At 51.0% G+C, this 14,495-nt stretch overlaps 3 protein-coding genes across 3 annotated transcripts; all 3 read right to left on the minus strand.

The window, feature by feature from the left end:
* Window positions 1-531: 531 nt before the first annotated feature.
* Window positions 532-1,701, minus strand: C8Q69DRAFT_161552 (hypothetical protein). The gene is made up of 2 exons (XM_028625673.1): window positions 1,063-1,701; window positions 532-901 (listed from the first exon to the last, which is right to left on the minus strand). The coding sequence occupies exons 1-2, from the start codon at window positions 1,574-1,576 to the stop codon at window positions 612-614; spliced, it is 804 nt and encodes a 267-aa protein (XP_028487806.1). The 5' UTR covers window positions 1,577-1,701; the 3' UTR covers window positions 532-611.
* Window position 1,702: 1 nt separating this feature from the next.
* C8Q69DRAFT_161551 (ribosomal protein L3-domain-containing protein) lies at window positions 1,703-3,672 on the minus strand. The gene is made up of 6 exons (XM_028625672.1): window positions 3,565-3,672; window positions 3,461-3,492; window positions 3,315-3,372; window positions 3,099-3,255; window positions 2,338-3,011; window positions 1,703-2,277 (listed from the first exon to the last, which is right to left on the minus strand). Coding segments are annotated over exons 1-6 (1,179 nt in total). The 5' UTR covers window positions 3,567-3,672; the 3' UTR covers window positions 1,703-2,021.
* A 1,359-nt stretch (window positions 3,673-5,031) lies between these two features.
* Window positions 5,032-8,174, minus strand: C8Q69DRAFT_161548 (hypothetical protein). The gene is made up of 7 exons (XM_028625671.1): window positions 7,870-8,174; window positions 7,513-7,799; window positions 7,274-7,453; window positions 7,127-7,219; window positions 6,914-7,070; window positions 6,611-6,855; window positions 5,032-6,551 (listed from the first exon to the last, which is right to left on the minus strand). The coding sequence occupies exons 1-7, from the start codon at window positions 8,042-8,044 to the stop codon at window positions 5,091-5,093; spliced, it is 2,598 nt and encodes an 865-aa protein (XP_028487808.1). The 5' UTR covers window positions 8,045-8,174; the 3' UTR covers window positions 5,032-5,090.
* Window positions 8,175-14,495: the final 6,321 nt, after the last annotated feature.

Consider the following 14,495-nt stretch of genomic DNA (forward strand, 5'->3'; position numbering starts at 1 on the left):
ACGTATTGTTATTGGATGTGGTGAAGTATGTGCTTTTCTCCTTGTGGGTATTATTGAGCTTGATAATTTAGTGATGCGTGTACCTTTTGCTGTATAGAAATAAAGTTGGGGGTGTGTGCTAAGGTTCTTATATTTATCCTTTTTTTTGCACATTTTTTTTGGCGTGAAAGTGTATGTACATACATACACCTGATTGTGGTGCCGTAGTCAAAAGACTAGTTTCATAGACTATAATATATAAACTTGTAAAAGAAAATGAGAGAAGAATTTCAGAATGTTCCAGGGACAAGTAGTAGATTCAATTCTAGTTATAACTAACAGTTCGAGTCCTATTAGAAATACTACCGCCAGAGCCGTAAGAGCTTGAGCTTGTGATAATCTACCGTCTAAACCCAACCTTTAACTACTTAAAGAATTCGATCAGTTATTCATTCATGCATGGATTTATTTAAATAGCCACTAGGACCCCGCAAATATAAAGACAAGACAAAATGGTATCAGAACCCCCCAGCCAAGCCAATCCATCCGTTCTAGCATTTCAGATTGCATCTCTCCCCTTCCATTCACAACCTCCCAAAGAAGACCACCACTCAGATCTCCACATCTAACAACTACGACTCAATAGCTTTCGCCTTCAAACCCACCAATTTACCACCCTCCACATCCAGCGCTACAATCCAGTACTCGACGCGAGACGCGCCGATCTCGACTCGATATACTTTCACATCGACAGACGACTCATCGATCACTTTCTCGCCGCCACCGGAGGCCTGTGTCGCTGCTGCGCGCACAGCACGCAGAACAGCAACGTACTGGTTCTTGGGGTCGAAGGCGCTGGGTGAGAGGGTGGTGATGGAGTCGGTGAGGTCCTTTGATGGGGAGATGAGGTAGGAGAATTGTGCTGGAGAGGAGTATAGTTAGTCTTATGTATTCTTCCTGCGGTGTAGATTTTTTTTCCTTTCTTTTTTTTGCTTTCAATGCGGGGAATTCAACGACATTGACCGTGAGATTGGCACCGCCATAGTCAACAAAAGCAGATAGTAGAATTATTTATCCACTTACAAGCACCGGGCCACAAGCCCCTGCTGGCTCCCTCCCACTTCAAGACGACAGGCTCAAACGGCTCGTCTGTCTCAGAGACGTAATACGTATCGATTGCCCTCAGCGGGGCAGGAACGGTAACGTCCACATCTACTGACTGCGTGCGGACTGCATTGCTCTGCTGCGGAGCGACTCGTCCCGCATTCAGGTCCTCGTTGGCTTTGTTCAGAAACGCGAGATAGCTATTGTCGGATGACATGTTGCGCGAGAGGATGGGTTCTTTCGTAAGGACTGTGGGATCGTGGTGATGATGGTTGGTGGGGAGAAATGGTCTGGAGGTCGCCGTACGATGGGATCGGTATCGCGTACTGAGAGATAGTCGGGAGAATGATGATGATAGAGAAAAGAAACGCGAGGACTGCAGTGCGTGTCTGACTCGAACTGTATGGCTTGTCGGGCGAGTTGAAGCTGGAGATGCGAAGTTGGAGATGACGCAATGGCCTGTGACTCTAGACCTGATGTGCCAAGACCGCATCGCAGGCCAATTTATCGACGAACAAATAAAGGGGAAATGGGACTGGCCGCCTTCGTGTCAGCTCAGCCTAACGCAGGGGAGAGGATAGAATTGAATTGAGGGAGGAGAAATTCTTGGTCCACCACACGGACCAGTAGCTTGTCATCACGCAACTATGTATGGCGTTCAAAATCGACCACAAGACAATGAAAATTACTTGACTACAGATACACATACCGGCTTTAGCTATTTGACTGACGAGTCAGACTAACTGTTGCTACTTTTGAACTCCATCATAACATTGCCTTGCCGGCTACGTAAACTAATAAACAGAAGAAAAGCTCCACTCTTTTTCAGCTGAGCAAGCCGAGGGACGTAGGTTGAGGAGGTATTTGAATTGTATTTTGGTCAAGAACAATGAAGCACCGAACTACACCGAACCCACATCCCCACCAGATAAAAACATTTATTCGGAAGTAACGAGGTCCTTCTTGAGAGTACCCAGGAAGGCCCGCTTCTCGGCAGGGGTCTGGTAGGCACCGTGACCGAACTTGGAAGAAGTGTCGATCCATTTGAGCTCGACCTTCTCGGTGGCACGGCGGCTGGTCTGAGGGTAAAGGGTCTTGCGGAGGGTCATGACACGCTTCTTGACACCGGGGACGGAGCCCTTGAGGATCAGGAAGTCGTTCTTGACCTCACCGTAGCGGACGAAACCACCAAGACTAGAAAAAGGAATCAGTAAAGAAATGCTTGAAAAAGAAGATACATAGGGTTGTACGTACGGAGTGATCTGCTTCTTGGAGATATCGAACTCGGTGGAGGCGTTGCCCTCGTCGGAGCCCTTACCGACACGGTAGATCTTGTGGTTGCAAGAGGTACGGTGGTGGTAACCCATCTGACCGGCACGGGCAACAGTCCACTGGACGTGGGACGGGTGCCAGGCACCGATACAGGCAACCTTACGCAGACCCTTGTGAGTCTTACGAGGGAGCTTCTTGGTGCCCCATCGGCTGGTGACACCCTGGAAACCGTGACCCTTGGTGACGGCAATGACGTCGATAACCTCATCCTGCTCGAAGATGGAGTCGATGTCGATGGTCTTCTCGAACAGGTTGTGGGCGAAGTCGACCTTCTCGGCGACGGAGCCACCGTTGACCTGGATCTCCATCAAGTGGGCCTTCTTCTGCTTGAGAGGGGTCTTGCGGATCTGGGTGTGGGCAAGAACACGGACAACAGTGCAGTACTTCTTGATGCGCTCAAGCTCGCGGGTGACGGAAGCACCGCTGCTCTCAGCGTGCTTCTTGGCGTACTTGGTGAAGGCCTTCTTCTTGCTCTTGTACCAGTTCTTGTAGAAGCGGCGCTTGAGCTCGTCGCTCAGGTGCTCAGCCCAGACAGTAGTGAGCGAGCGGAGACCACGGGGAGTCTCGATGTAACCGACGATACCGACAGCAACGAGCTATAACAATCCAGTTGTCAGCCGACCAATTCCCCAAAGCCAGCCAGACTCAAAAAAAGGGTTTTCGCGTTTGTGTGTGGAACATACCGGAGGAGTCTCAATGACGGTAACGGCCTCGACGATCTCCTTCTTGTGCATCTTGGCACCAGGACGGTCAAGGTCACGGACGATGGTGGTCATACCGGCCTTGTAGCCCATGGAGGCCGTCAGGTGGACGGGCTTCTTGGGGTCATCCTTGGGGAAGCTGGATTTTCACGTATCAGTATGCGATTTCCTTCCAAATCTCGATTCATCGATACTGACCTCTTGACCTTTCCGCGGTGACGGGCGGCGCGCTTGCGCGGCAGGTAGGCAAGAGAGCCTGTAGACAGAAGTTGTATCAGTAAAAATGTCCTCGCACACACACACGATCGATCAAAATCGATGTCGAGGGGGATCCTTGGACGAACCGTGCCGAGGCGCTTCGTACTTCCGGTGACTCCTACAGATATAGAAAGTTAGCAATTAAATCTCTGATGATATCTGAAAGGCATTGTCCCTTGGGGGAACTCACATCTTGACCCTGTTGTCGTTAGTCGTCGAGGTGGTGAGAATCTCTATCTCCAAATTTGTCGGAGGTGTATTTTGCACGCTTAACGAGTGTGGGCTGACCTAAGCGAAGTCTTGGCGCAACCTTCCTTTTTTCGGCAGGGACCCACGCACAAATCGAAGGGACTGTTTGCCCGTCACCTGATCGGCAACGGCCCTCTCCGGATAAGATAGCAAGATAGGGTACTTAGGGATGCTGGTACATAGATCCTATCGAAGCGTTGAATTTACATGAACTTAGAGCACATACCCTCAGCTAAGTATAAAGAGGGTGAAAGTCATAGTCAGATGGATCCAAACAAGTATTCTTCCTCTCAATGCAAATCAGGCGCACATAACACATAGTTGGCCCTCAGTACGGAGAACACTCTTGCAGTTACCTATCGTACTTGGATGACAAGCAACAATATTATTCATGGGGCCGTATCGATGGCTTTAGCCTTACAAACAGTCATTAGACGATCATGTGATAACTCCCCCCACACCTTTTCGAAACCAACAGCCGCTTTTGCGAAATTGACCTTAAGGAGCAATTCCTTCCTGCTAATCAAACTGGCTACACCAAGGAGGATAGATAAAATTACAACCACTGCCCACGCAGTCTCCCAATTCAAGAAAAAATGAAACGAAAAGAAAAGAAGAGAGAAAAAGTCATTGCTCGTAGCAGTAAAGCTCCACACCGGTATCAGCCTACGTCTGAACTCAGGTGCATTTGGATCGGGTATCTTGGGATGAAATACATGATAGAGCTAGCCGCTTGACTTTTCTACGATTCCCGGAGTCTAGCCTTGACACGGTTGTAGATCTATCGTTACTAGCCTTCCGAGAAATCAGATTAGCGCTCAGCGATTAGCTACATGCAGGTTCATCCAGCGGTTAGAGAGTATACTGTGACTTGGTAACACGCCCAGGAACAAGGAACGCAGAAGGTGGACGACTGCATAATGATAGGCCGAGGCAGGGCTGAGTTGAAGTTAGGCAGGCAACACAATAGACCACTTGACTATGATTTTACTCTAACGTTGGATTCGCTGAAATGTATTCACATTGAGAGATAACATGGAGTCAAAGCCATGTCGTCATACCTAGCATTGAAGTTCCAAAAGTGAGAATGAAACAAGCAGAACAGCAGAGAACTCAAATGTGAGTGGCTAGAACATGAAGACAAAGCTAGTAAACAGGGGAATAAAACATCGACTCAGTACACATCAAGAGGGAACCACATCCACCGCTAACGCAGGCAAGACCACAGAAACGAAACATCCACAGCGACTCAAATCGAGCCGGCGCACAGCTCCATCCCTAACCCAAGAAAAATCGCAGAGTATAAGACACCAATGGAGAAATTTGGAAGATGCTTCAACGAAGGGATGATCCGCGCAAGAAGAACAACAGCTGGTAAAAGGGATCGTCATAGTGCGATCCGTTCAGTGCATTTTTGTGGGTACTTCAAATATTTAATGTAATACAGACAACCGTGGACCCCAACTCTCAAGCCGGTGCCTCCTGCTTAGGCTGGGAGGTCTGGTTACCGCCGTTGATCACGCCGTTACCATTGCTGACCGAGTTTCCCGCGCCGCTGCCGTGAGGGCTACCTTTTGGGGCAGGGCCGGCTCTCTTATCATCATCACCATCGTCATCATAGTCCTCGTCGACATCCATCTTACGAGCAGCTGGCTCATGCAGCGGAGGCTGCTCCTTACGGGGCTCCTCCTTGACCGGAGCCTGCGCGGATGACGGGCCAGATGCGGCACCGTTAGACGTCGGGGTAGGACCCTCGGCCATGGGAGGCATCGACGATCCCGACGGTTGCGGCTGCATGTGCTGGATGGAGGGCAAGGTAGGAGGATGGTGCGCAGCCTCCGAAGGGTGGTAGTTCTCATTGGCACGGCGCTGCTCCTCACGACGAGCCTCAGACGAGCTGCGACGGTGCATCTCACCGGGGGAGGACATATGGTTGGGCGGAGTTACCCGACGAGTCACCTGATCATCGAGGCGAGCGCGACTCTCCTCGTTGGCAATCTTCTTTGATGGGGCGTCCGCCTCCCAGTCTCTGCCACGCTTCATGGCCGATGCAGGACGCTCGTCACGTTCGCGAGCAGCAGCTTCCGCGGCGCTCAGGGCAGCCGCTGGAGCAGGGGCACCTCCGGCAATGCTGGCAGCGGTAGCGCTCGGAAGGGGTACGCTAGGTCCATGGTGGTACTGCTGGTGCGGATACGTCGAGCCTGGAGAGGACGGACGCTCGTCTCTGATGGGTCTGATCTCGGTCGGAGGAGTGAAAGGGCGGCCATAAGGAGCCAGCGTTGCGCCAGGAGTAGGAGCGCCGTTAGGACCGCCTGGCACTGCAGAAACACCGTTAGGCGGGGGAGGACCACGGGCAGAGGGTGGGTAGGCTGCGGCGCCGGGAGCAGCACGATCATGAGGCTGTGGTGGAGGAGCGGCCAGCTGAGGAAGAGTGTGCGCAGGATAGGCGTTGGGACCAGAAACATTGTTCAATTTGGGGGAGCGGCCGATCGGGGGACCGCGAGCCGGGTCGGGATACGCTCTGGCAGGCTCCTGTCGGGGGCTCTGCTGAGGGAGCGAAGGGGGTGCCCGCACGCCATCCCGGTGGTCGAAAGGATTCGCGGGCTGCGGTGCCTGAGACTGTATGTCATTTATGCCGCGATTCCAATCTGCGATCTGGCGGGGAGGTGCTGGCGGCTGAGGAGGAGGACCGCCGGTGGGTGCGGGAGCTCCCCACTGCGGACCGGGAGGCGCGCCGACACCAGGAGCCTGATAAGCCTGGGGATGCACGTCCTGAGGAACGGGGACGCTGGTTTGGTTGGCGCCAGAGGTCTGACCGCTCTGGAGCAGCTGCAGACGAGCCTTGATGTGGACATTGTTGGGATCAAGATCGGCTGCACGGCCGTATGCGTCGAGGGCATCGGCGGTCTGGTTGTTGCAGGATTCGTACTGAAGGAATTGGTTAGCGCGGTGGATAATGGAGAAGCGAGCATGGAAGTATCACATACCAGAGTGCCAAGATCATACCACACCTCGGAGATGTAAGGGTTCAGACGGATGGCACGAGAGTAGGCATCGAGCGCATCGCGGTACTGATTGATCTGGTAGTACAGCACACCGATGGAGCACCAGAAGGTTGGGTTCCGTCCATCGCGGTAGACAGCCTGCTGATAGGCTTCATAGGCCTTGGGGTATTTCGCCTGAGACATGTAGCAACGACCCAGGAGATACCAGCTCTGCGCATCCGAGTTGTCTGATGCAAATTGCGTCAGCGACCGTTTCCTCACTTGTTGATTATCTGCGGTACATACCTGCGCTGACTGATTTCTCCAAGTACTCGATGGCCTTTTCCTGGCTGCTGTAGCTGTTGCTTTGCTGGTGGTACAACCATCCGAGCTGCTGTAAGACCTTGGCATGGTTGGGGTCGCGGTCGAGCACCCGCCTGTATGCTGCCTGCGCCGCATCGAACTAGAGACCAATCAGCACCATTATCACTAAGAATACGATTATCAATGTTTACTCACGTCTTTCTGTTGCTCGTGGACATGGCCAATCTGGAACCAAATGTCCTCCTCGGTGAGAGGTCGGGGAGGGTCATTGACGATGTATTTGAAGCACTTAGGAAGTTAGCAAGAAGCAAGGGAATTAACGGTGTATATGATGCGCCGTACCTCTAGACTCTGGCTGAACTTCTGCTGCTGCTTGTAGATTATGCCCAGACGGAAGTAGATTTCGTTTGCCTTCTCAAAGTCGGGCTGCATGCGCATGACCTGAGAGAAAGCTTCTTCAGCGTGCTCGAGCGAGCCGTAGCGGTCGTACAAAATACCAATGCCGTACCAAAGCTTAGGTTCCTATGGGACGGATTATGTCAGTGACTGGTGCGGACGCGATTGGATAGCTGTTGACCAACCTTTGGATCACGGAGGTGGTAGAGAGCCTGCTGGTATGACGTGTAGGCTTCCTGGAGATTGTCCATCATCAGATGGCAGTGACCTAGGCTTCCCCAGGTCTCTCCACTCTGGGGATCTAGCTTTAAAATGTTCTGAAGATACTCGATGGCCTTGGGGAATTGCTCCTTCGTCCGCAAGATGGACGAGATGGCCTGCATAGCCGGGATGGACCACTGGTTATGCCGCAGAGCTTGCTCATATGCACTCATGGCGCCATCGAGGTCACCCATTGCCTCTGTAACACTTCCTGTAGGCGAAAGTCAGTACGTCTGCAGTTATAGGGATCGGACATGACCGGAATAAGTGCGCCAACATACCGATTCCGATCCAGACTTGCTCATTCAGCTGAGCGATGCGCTGCGCAACCGTCAATTGTGGTGCCTTCTGTCCTTGCGACTGCAAGGGAAGATGACCGTTGACTTGCGGATGGGCGGCCAAGTGGCCATGGTGAGCAGGGACAGCCCCCGGGGGAGAGGGCTGAGGATGAGCCATTGTGCCGGGTGTCCTTTCCGGCAGTAACCACCACCGAACGGGAACTTCAGCTCAATATCCCACTGGATTTATTGATCCTAACGGTACAAAGAGCTCTTCGCCCGACCTCGTCTCTTTCGCAGTATTATCACTGAACGAGCCGAGAGCGCTTCCTCCCGCGACTAACAGGACCCGACTTCTCAAGGCCGTGACGCGTGCAGAGACTGCAACAATGAGGGCCCGAACTTGTTCTTGTCCAACAGAAGCGCGCTGTTGATTCTGATGAGCGCGTTTGCAGCCGCTACCGTCAGGAAGGGTTGGCGCAAAAAAACCAGATCGATGGTCAGGTCGAACCGGCAGCCGTTGACAGCTCTGGGGCGGCTAAGCCCCAAAATGGCGTCCGTAGAACGAGGAACTCGAAACCCGGAAGGGCAGAGAATAGCAAGAGTAGACAGTAACCGTCACGGGGATACTGGCCGTTGACAAGCTGTCGAAGGACTTGGGAGAGGGAGAGGATTGTCGGGGGAAGCAACGCAGGTCAGGGGAGTCGAGAGACAGAGAGCGCGCCAGGGCTGAAGGCAGAGAGAGAAGGGGAAGACAAGCAGGAGGGAGAGAGGACGGGGTCGAGGGGCGGGTGGGAGACGGTGATTTTTGCCAAGCGGCGCTAGTGGTTGTGTACCTCTCGAGCAGTCAGCGAAGAGCCGAGCAAGGACGGAAGGGGAACTGGAAAGGCGACAGGGCAGTCATGCAGCGCCAAGCAGAGCAACGGCGGAGGAGCCAGGGACTGCAGAGATGAGATAGTTGATAGACTGATCGATTGATCGATTCACAGATACATAGGCTCATAGGTTCACAGGTTCATCGTGCTGGCCAAAGGTCAAGGTCTCAAGGCAACGTGGAGGATGCTGTTACTGCGCTTCGGGAGCAGAGCCTAAGCCGTGATGGCGCTGGAGAGGCGGTCGCCCCGGCGTCGCGGGATCTCAGCTGCGTCTGCGTTCCTCGCAACCTCTGGGCTCGCGTGTCCGATGTTTGGGGACTAGTGCCACGGTGGGGCTGCCGCTAAGCACACGTCCGTCCAGGGGGGGAAAGAGCGACCATATGGCAGACGCTACGGGGATTGCACCTACTCTAGAGTAATCTAGCACGAACCCACCCAGGGCCCTAGCGCACTTTCTTTTTTTTTTCCCTGGGGTGGCCCGTGGTCCGCCCGCCCCGTGCCTTCCTCACTGACGCCGCTCGCTAAGCCTCCCCGGGCAGAATGAGAGCGTAACCTTAGCTTTAGCAGGAGCATCTAGCCGCCGAGAATGCGCTTTCCCCGATCCCATCGTTCCTTTTCCCTTTAGCCTGCTCATCTGCTCGACCCACCACCCCCTCCCCACCCACCCGTCTGTTCACCAACCAATCCCCCAACCCCCCTGGGTCGGTCCGGTGGCTCTCCTCTCATCTGGTGCATGTTCTGTTCCCGGCAACACGCCCCCCAACGCAGTTGACCTCGCCGTCTGGCAGCTTCTCCGGCTGGCCCCACCCGCCGTCCGCTTAGCGTGGACGCTCGACCGTTGGCCGGCGTCGAAGGGTTTTCTGCTCGCCTCTTCCGTCATTCATTCATCTGCCACTTCTGCCACAGCTCCAGCCACCAGCCACATCTTCACCTTGACCTCGTTCTTCCATCCTCCAGGCTCGTTTCCCTTTTTGTCCTCCTTCCCAAGTGGATAGCTGGCCCGGTGGATCTGGGCCGCTGATCCGCTCGGGCTTTTTCGATGATCCTGATCTATCACTCGATGGTTCGGCGACAAGATGATGCTTCCATCACATCCGCGCACCCCGTAATTACATCGCACGTAAGTTGACCTAGCCAGCGCATCTCCCCATCCACCATCACTACTACCGCCCACTTCTTCCGTTTCACCCCGGCAGCGCAGACGTTCTAGGCGAACTACCGGTAACCATCCCATACTTTTTCTTCGGTTCATGTGGTCCCTCATCTATCTACCTACACAAAGAAATTTTCTTCTCTCAGTAAAAAGAAAAAGTAAATTTCCCACGGGGATCAGGAGGAAATAATATCGACTATTTAGGTAGTTTAATCAGAGTGGTGCTAGTACGTAGTGCGATGAATGACTTTCATTTTTATGTTCTATTTTTTTGTCTCAATAATAATGGCTTGTCTCAACGTTCTATTTAAGGGGCGCTGCTAGTCACTGCACCGCCAATAAAGAACAATTCTTTAGATTGTACGATGATAATGATCATGATAATAATGATTATCTTCCTGCTATCAACTCCTGTCCGAACAGCGACCTTTATGAGGATCAATGATCGTCGTCCTGAGGTCATCGGGGAATCCGCAAATTGAACGTCGGACCCCCGATCTCGAGCGACTGTTTTTGTCCATCGGGGCGGGGGGGGAACGTGACACATATGTTGCCCTTTTAACGAAGTAGAGTTAGTAGTAGTAGTTAGCAGCAGTAGTTAGACAAGCTTGCCCTGTCATGCTATTATTACCCACTTTCTGCACGGGTTATTATTCAGCTGCAACCCACAGGCGCCATATTAAAAAGGACTTGATACATAATAATAATAATATCACTGCATCCCAACACTTCTTGGATCTAGCGTATTACGCCGTTCCACAATAAATCCTCGAGTGGATTCATGTTGTCGTAGCAGAACGTGCCCGCCTGCAGAATACACTAGTGACTACTACGTACAGTCGGGCATATATAACTCGGGTGACCATCTGGATTTTTTTTCGTGTGGTTTATTATTCTGTTTATACACTGCTCAACAATCGAGAAAATTGCTCGATCCTCGATGTATCTCGCCTGTATTGGTTGTCGCGAAAATTGTCAATGTAGCCCCAGCCCAGGGAGTATCTCCCAAGAAAAAGACACCTGGCAATTTCGTGTCGGTGTCGGGCTGGACTCTCTCCCAGTAGACATCAGGAATAAAAAAATAAAAAGAAAAAGGGTTTGTGCGATTAAACTCGGGATTCCCAATAGTATTATTATTGCCTCTGGTCGGATCCTGATCCCCTTGGCCGGTGCTACGGTATCAGATATCCGAACGCGTTTGTGGGATCGGGATGGGTCTTTTTTTTCTTCCATTTCCATTTCCGTCCGCAACGCTCGTGGAGCCGACGGTGCGTCTCCACACGAGATAAACCATGGTTTGGCAGCTCTGTCCGTGACGTCGGGTTCATACCAGATCGACCGTAATGATGACCGATTTAGAAGACACAATCGCTTTCCTCCATGGAACCCCCCAGCATTATTATTATTTCACAGTTCTGGAGCATCAGGGAACTCTACTAGGTAAGCGACCGTTTCCTCCCCCTCCATTCCTTAGCCATCATCCCGTACGACCCGTGCTATGCTGGTCGTCGCTCCATGACGCTACAGAGGGCCCGTTCATTCATTCCGTCGCGATTCTGTAACACGATCAGATGGGGCGGGGTCGCATTCCACGTCCTGCCCTTCGAAAAAGTGACCCAAGCGTGTGCAGAGTTCAGACTGTTTTATTCGAGCAAAAAAAAAAAAAAAAAAAAAAAAAAAGCGGTTAGTTATTATTATTATTTACAAGGGAACTAACTTACCCACCGGCACTACCTAAGGTACCTACAGACGATTGACTCGATCTTCGTCGTTAGTGCCTACGGCTAAATAGACCGCCCCCAGGTCAAGTGCATGAAGTGTAGGTGTCATACGTCGAAAACAAGTGATGATCTGTCGACAACTCGATGGGAACAAAGGCTGTCCAGGATCATTCGCCTTCTCCCCCTCACCCCAAAAACTTGTTTCAGATAGAGCGCTAGATCCTGATCCCTCATCGTCCGTGTGGGTAACCACTTGACGCACCCGGTGCGTTGCCGCAATGCCGCCTGCATTGTGCAGGACACACAGACCCTTTTGTTTGGTCCTGAGGTGGCGTTTGCCTTCTAATAAAATGACTTTTACGAGGTAAAATACTCCGTGCTCATGTCTGCGATGAGAACAATAATAATAGCTCGACTCCTGGTGCGCTGAGGGTCCCGTGCACTTACCGTGGAATTCGGGTCAGCCTCTGCCTCAAGACCCTGCCATAAAGGAGACGCAATCAAGACGAACCACGATGAGGGGGCCAGAAGCACTCTCGTCCGATCATCCTGGAACGAGATGGAGTACTGTAGCAGAAAGCCAACAGTTTAGCAGTATACCTATACCCTCTGGCACATTTGAACCCTCCGATCTCCAGGGATACTCCATTCTAGATAACAGAGTGAATACGGAGTAGTTATCTATCTAGTCCACACTCGGAATCGATGCCGTCCGACATCTGGTCCGTGCAGCCAGTCGGAAAGCCAACAAAAGGGCGGCTGCATGTGTTTTGTCGACTGGCATGGGTGCACCGCATATCAGCCTGCAGCTTATTACACAACTCCGCACAAGGGGGGTCAACAGCTCTGTCATGGACTTTATGGTTGCCAGTTTCCCCGAACAGCAGGGAAGCTCTAGTTAATTATTATGATTACATTATTACTGTACTTCTGGCTCATGGGGTCATTATTCTCTCGGGCGAGTTCCACCAAAACACGCAGAAAATGGGCTGACGAAGCCGTTCCCCGTTGGCTCTTTAGAGTATAAGTATATCTATCTAATCGCTTAATTCCCCGCGAGACACACGCACCCTCCCTTTTCCGTCCGTGTTCTCGATTCTCCTCCCTCTTCGTTTTCCACAACCTGTTCCTTTGTAGACATCTGATTGGGTTCTCGGCGTTTTTCCGGGAACCACCATCCTGGTCTCAACGCCCTCTTTTCTTTTCTTGTCGCAGTGAGGCAGTCACACGTAATACATAACTTCACTTTTCTTTTCTTTTTCTTTTTTTTTTAAAAAAAAAAATTCGGGTATCTAGTTCCCTCATCCTTCCAGAACCGGAACTAGTCTACTTTAACCTTCCATTTCCGTAGTTAACAACAATTCAATTCGTGCCCTCAGCACGGCACACTTGGGCATGAACACATACGCCTAACCTATCAGTCTCCCACGCCTACTACCATACATGTACTTTTATCATCTCCCCCAGCTAGCTACTGCATAAGCCCTACTCTACTCTACTCTACTCTACTCTCGCATAGTATCCCGGTCTAGTCAAGTCTATATCATACATCCAATAAGAACCATCACGTTCCTCTCGTCACTTTCCCCACTTCAAGGGACCCTGACACGATTTCTGTACGGAGTACATTAGGGAGGTGGGTACGTTACTATACCTTGGGTAGTGTTCGGAGTAATTATTAACTAACTGAGTACCTTGCTTAGTTATCTATCTATTGATCTTGTCATGTAGTTACCTACTCTGCTTAGCTGAGATAAGTTAACAGTAGTACAGCAAGGATTAATGATATCCTAGAGACATACGCATGGGATTACTTCGTAGTTAGCGATAAAGACAGGAATATATTATTATCCTGGTAGTGTTTGTGACTCCGCTATCTTTGTCTGGCAAGACTAGGACAGGAAGGACTAGGACCAGGGGCGGAGCGGTAAAGGATCCCGAGTCTGAGCCTGATCTTTCATCCAACGTCCGGGGTAAATTGATAATAGCCGTCATTCGAATAAAGCAACGTTATATTCTCATGCTTGATGTATTGATTAGATATACTTGCTAGTTACTTATTGTAGGCCAAGGAGCTAATATGTCACTGTAGCGATCTTTTGCGAGAATACCTGAGGTAATCAAAGGACACTGAAAACTGAATACCACGCGAGGGCTGATACCTACCTAGGTTCCCATACCGACTGGATATTTCGCTTGGAGGTAATGATGAACTCTTCTCAGCCTTTAATGATCCCCGTGATATCCTTATGAACTAACTAGGGTTGTCCGTCATGTAGTCTGATAGCACCGCGAGAAGACATTGTGATAACTACCCTTTGACATGGTTGCTTGACGGGAGCGTCATGTTTCTTTTTTTCTTCCAGCGGGACTATATATATATCAATTCTTGATATAAGTTGATCGTTAATAGATGGTATAATATCAGAACTGTGGCACCTTGGCCAAATCCAAAGAAGGAGAGTTGCAGAGTAGCTACAGTATGTAGTGATTCGATTTACTCAAAACAAGACCCCTCTATACAACATGTAGCGGGACTAGATAGAGGCTTGGCCATACGCTCTTTTACCTTCTCTCCGCAAGAAAAAGGGAAAAAAAAAAGAGAGAGAGAGAGAGAGAGAGAGAGAGAGAGAGAGACCGAAAATCGCTCTCTTTCTGATATTGTTTACTACTCTGCGTCCTAAGAAGTCTAGCGGAAGTACTCTCAAGATCTGTGGACTTGTAACAGTCGGTCTATGGATATAGAATAGAGTACTCCGTAACTAGCAATCCAGGCTGCTAACTTGCGACACTAAGATCTATTATCTACAAGAGATGTTCTATCGACAATGCTATGAACAGAGGAGTTAACAATAAACTGTATTCGTGGAATATAGAGTG

This window comes from Paecilomyces variotii (genome assembly GCF_004022145.1).
Source record: "Paecilomyces variotii strain CBS 101075 chromosome Unknown C8Q69scaffold_2, whole genome shotgun sequence".
NCBI lineage: Eukaryota > Fungi > Ascomycota > Eurotiomycetes > Eurotiales > Thermoascaceae > Paecilomyces > Paecilomyces variotii.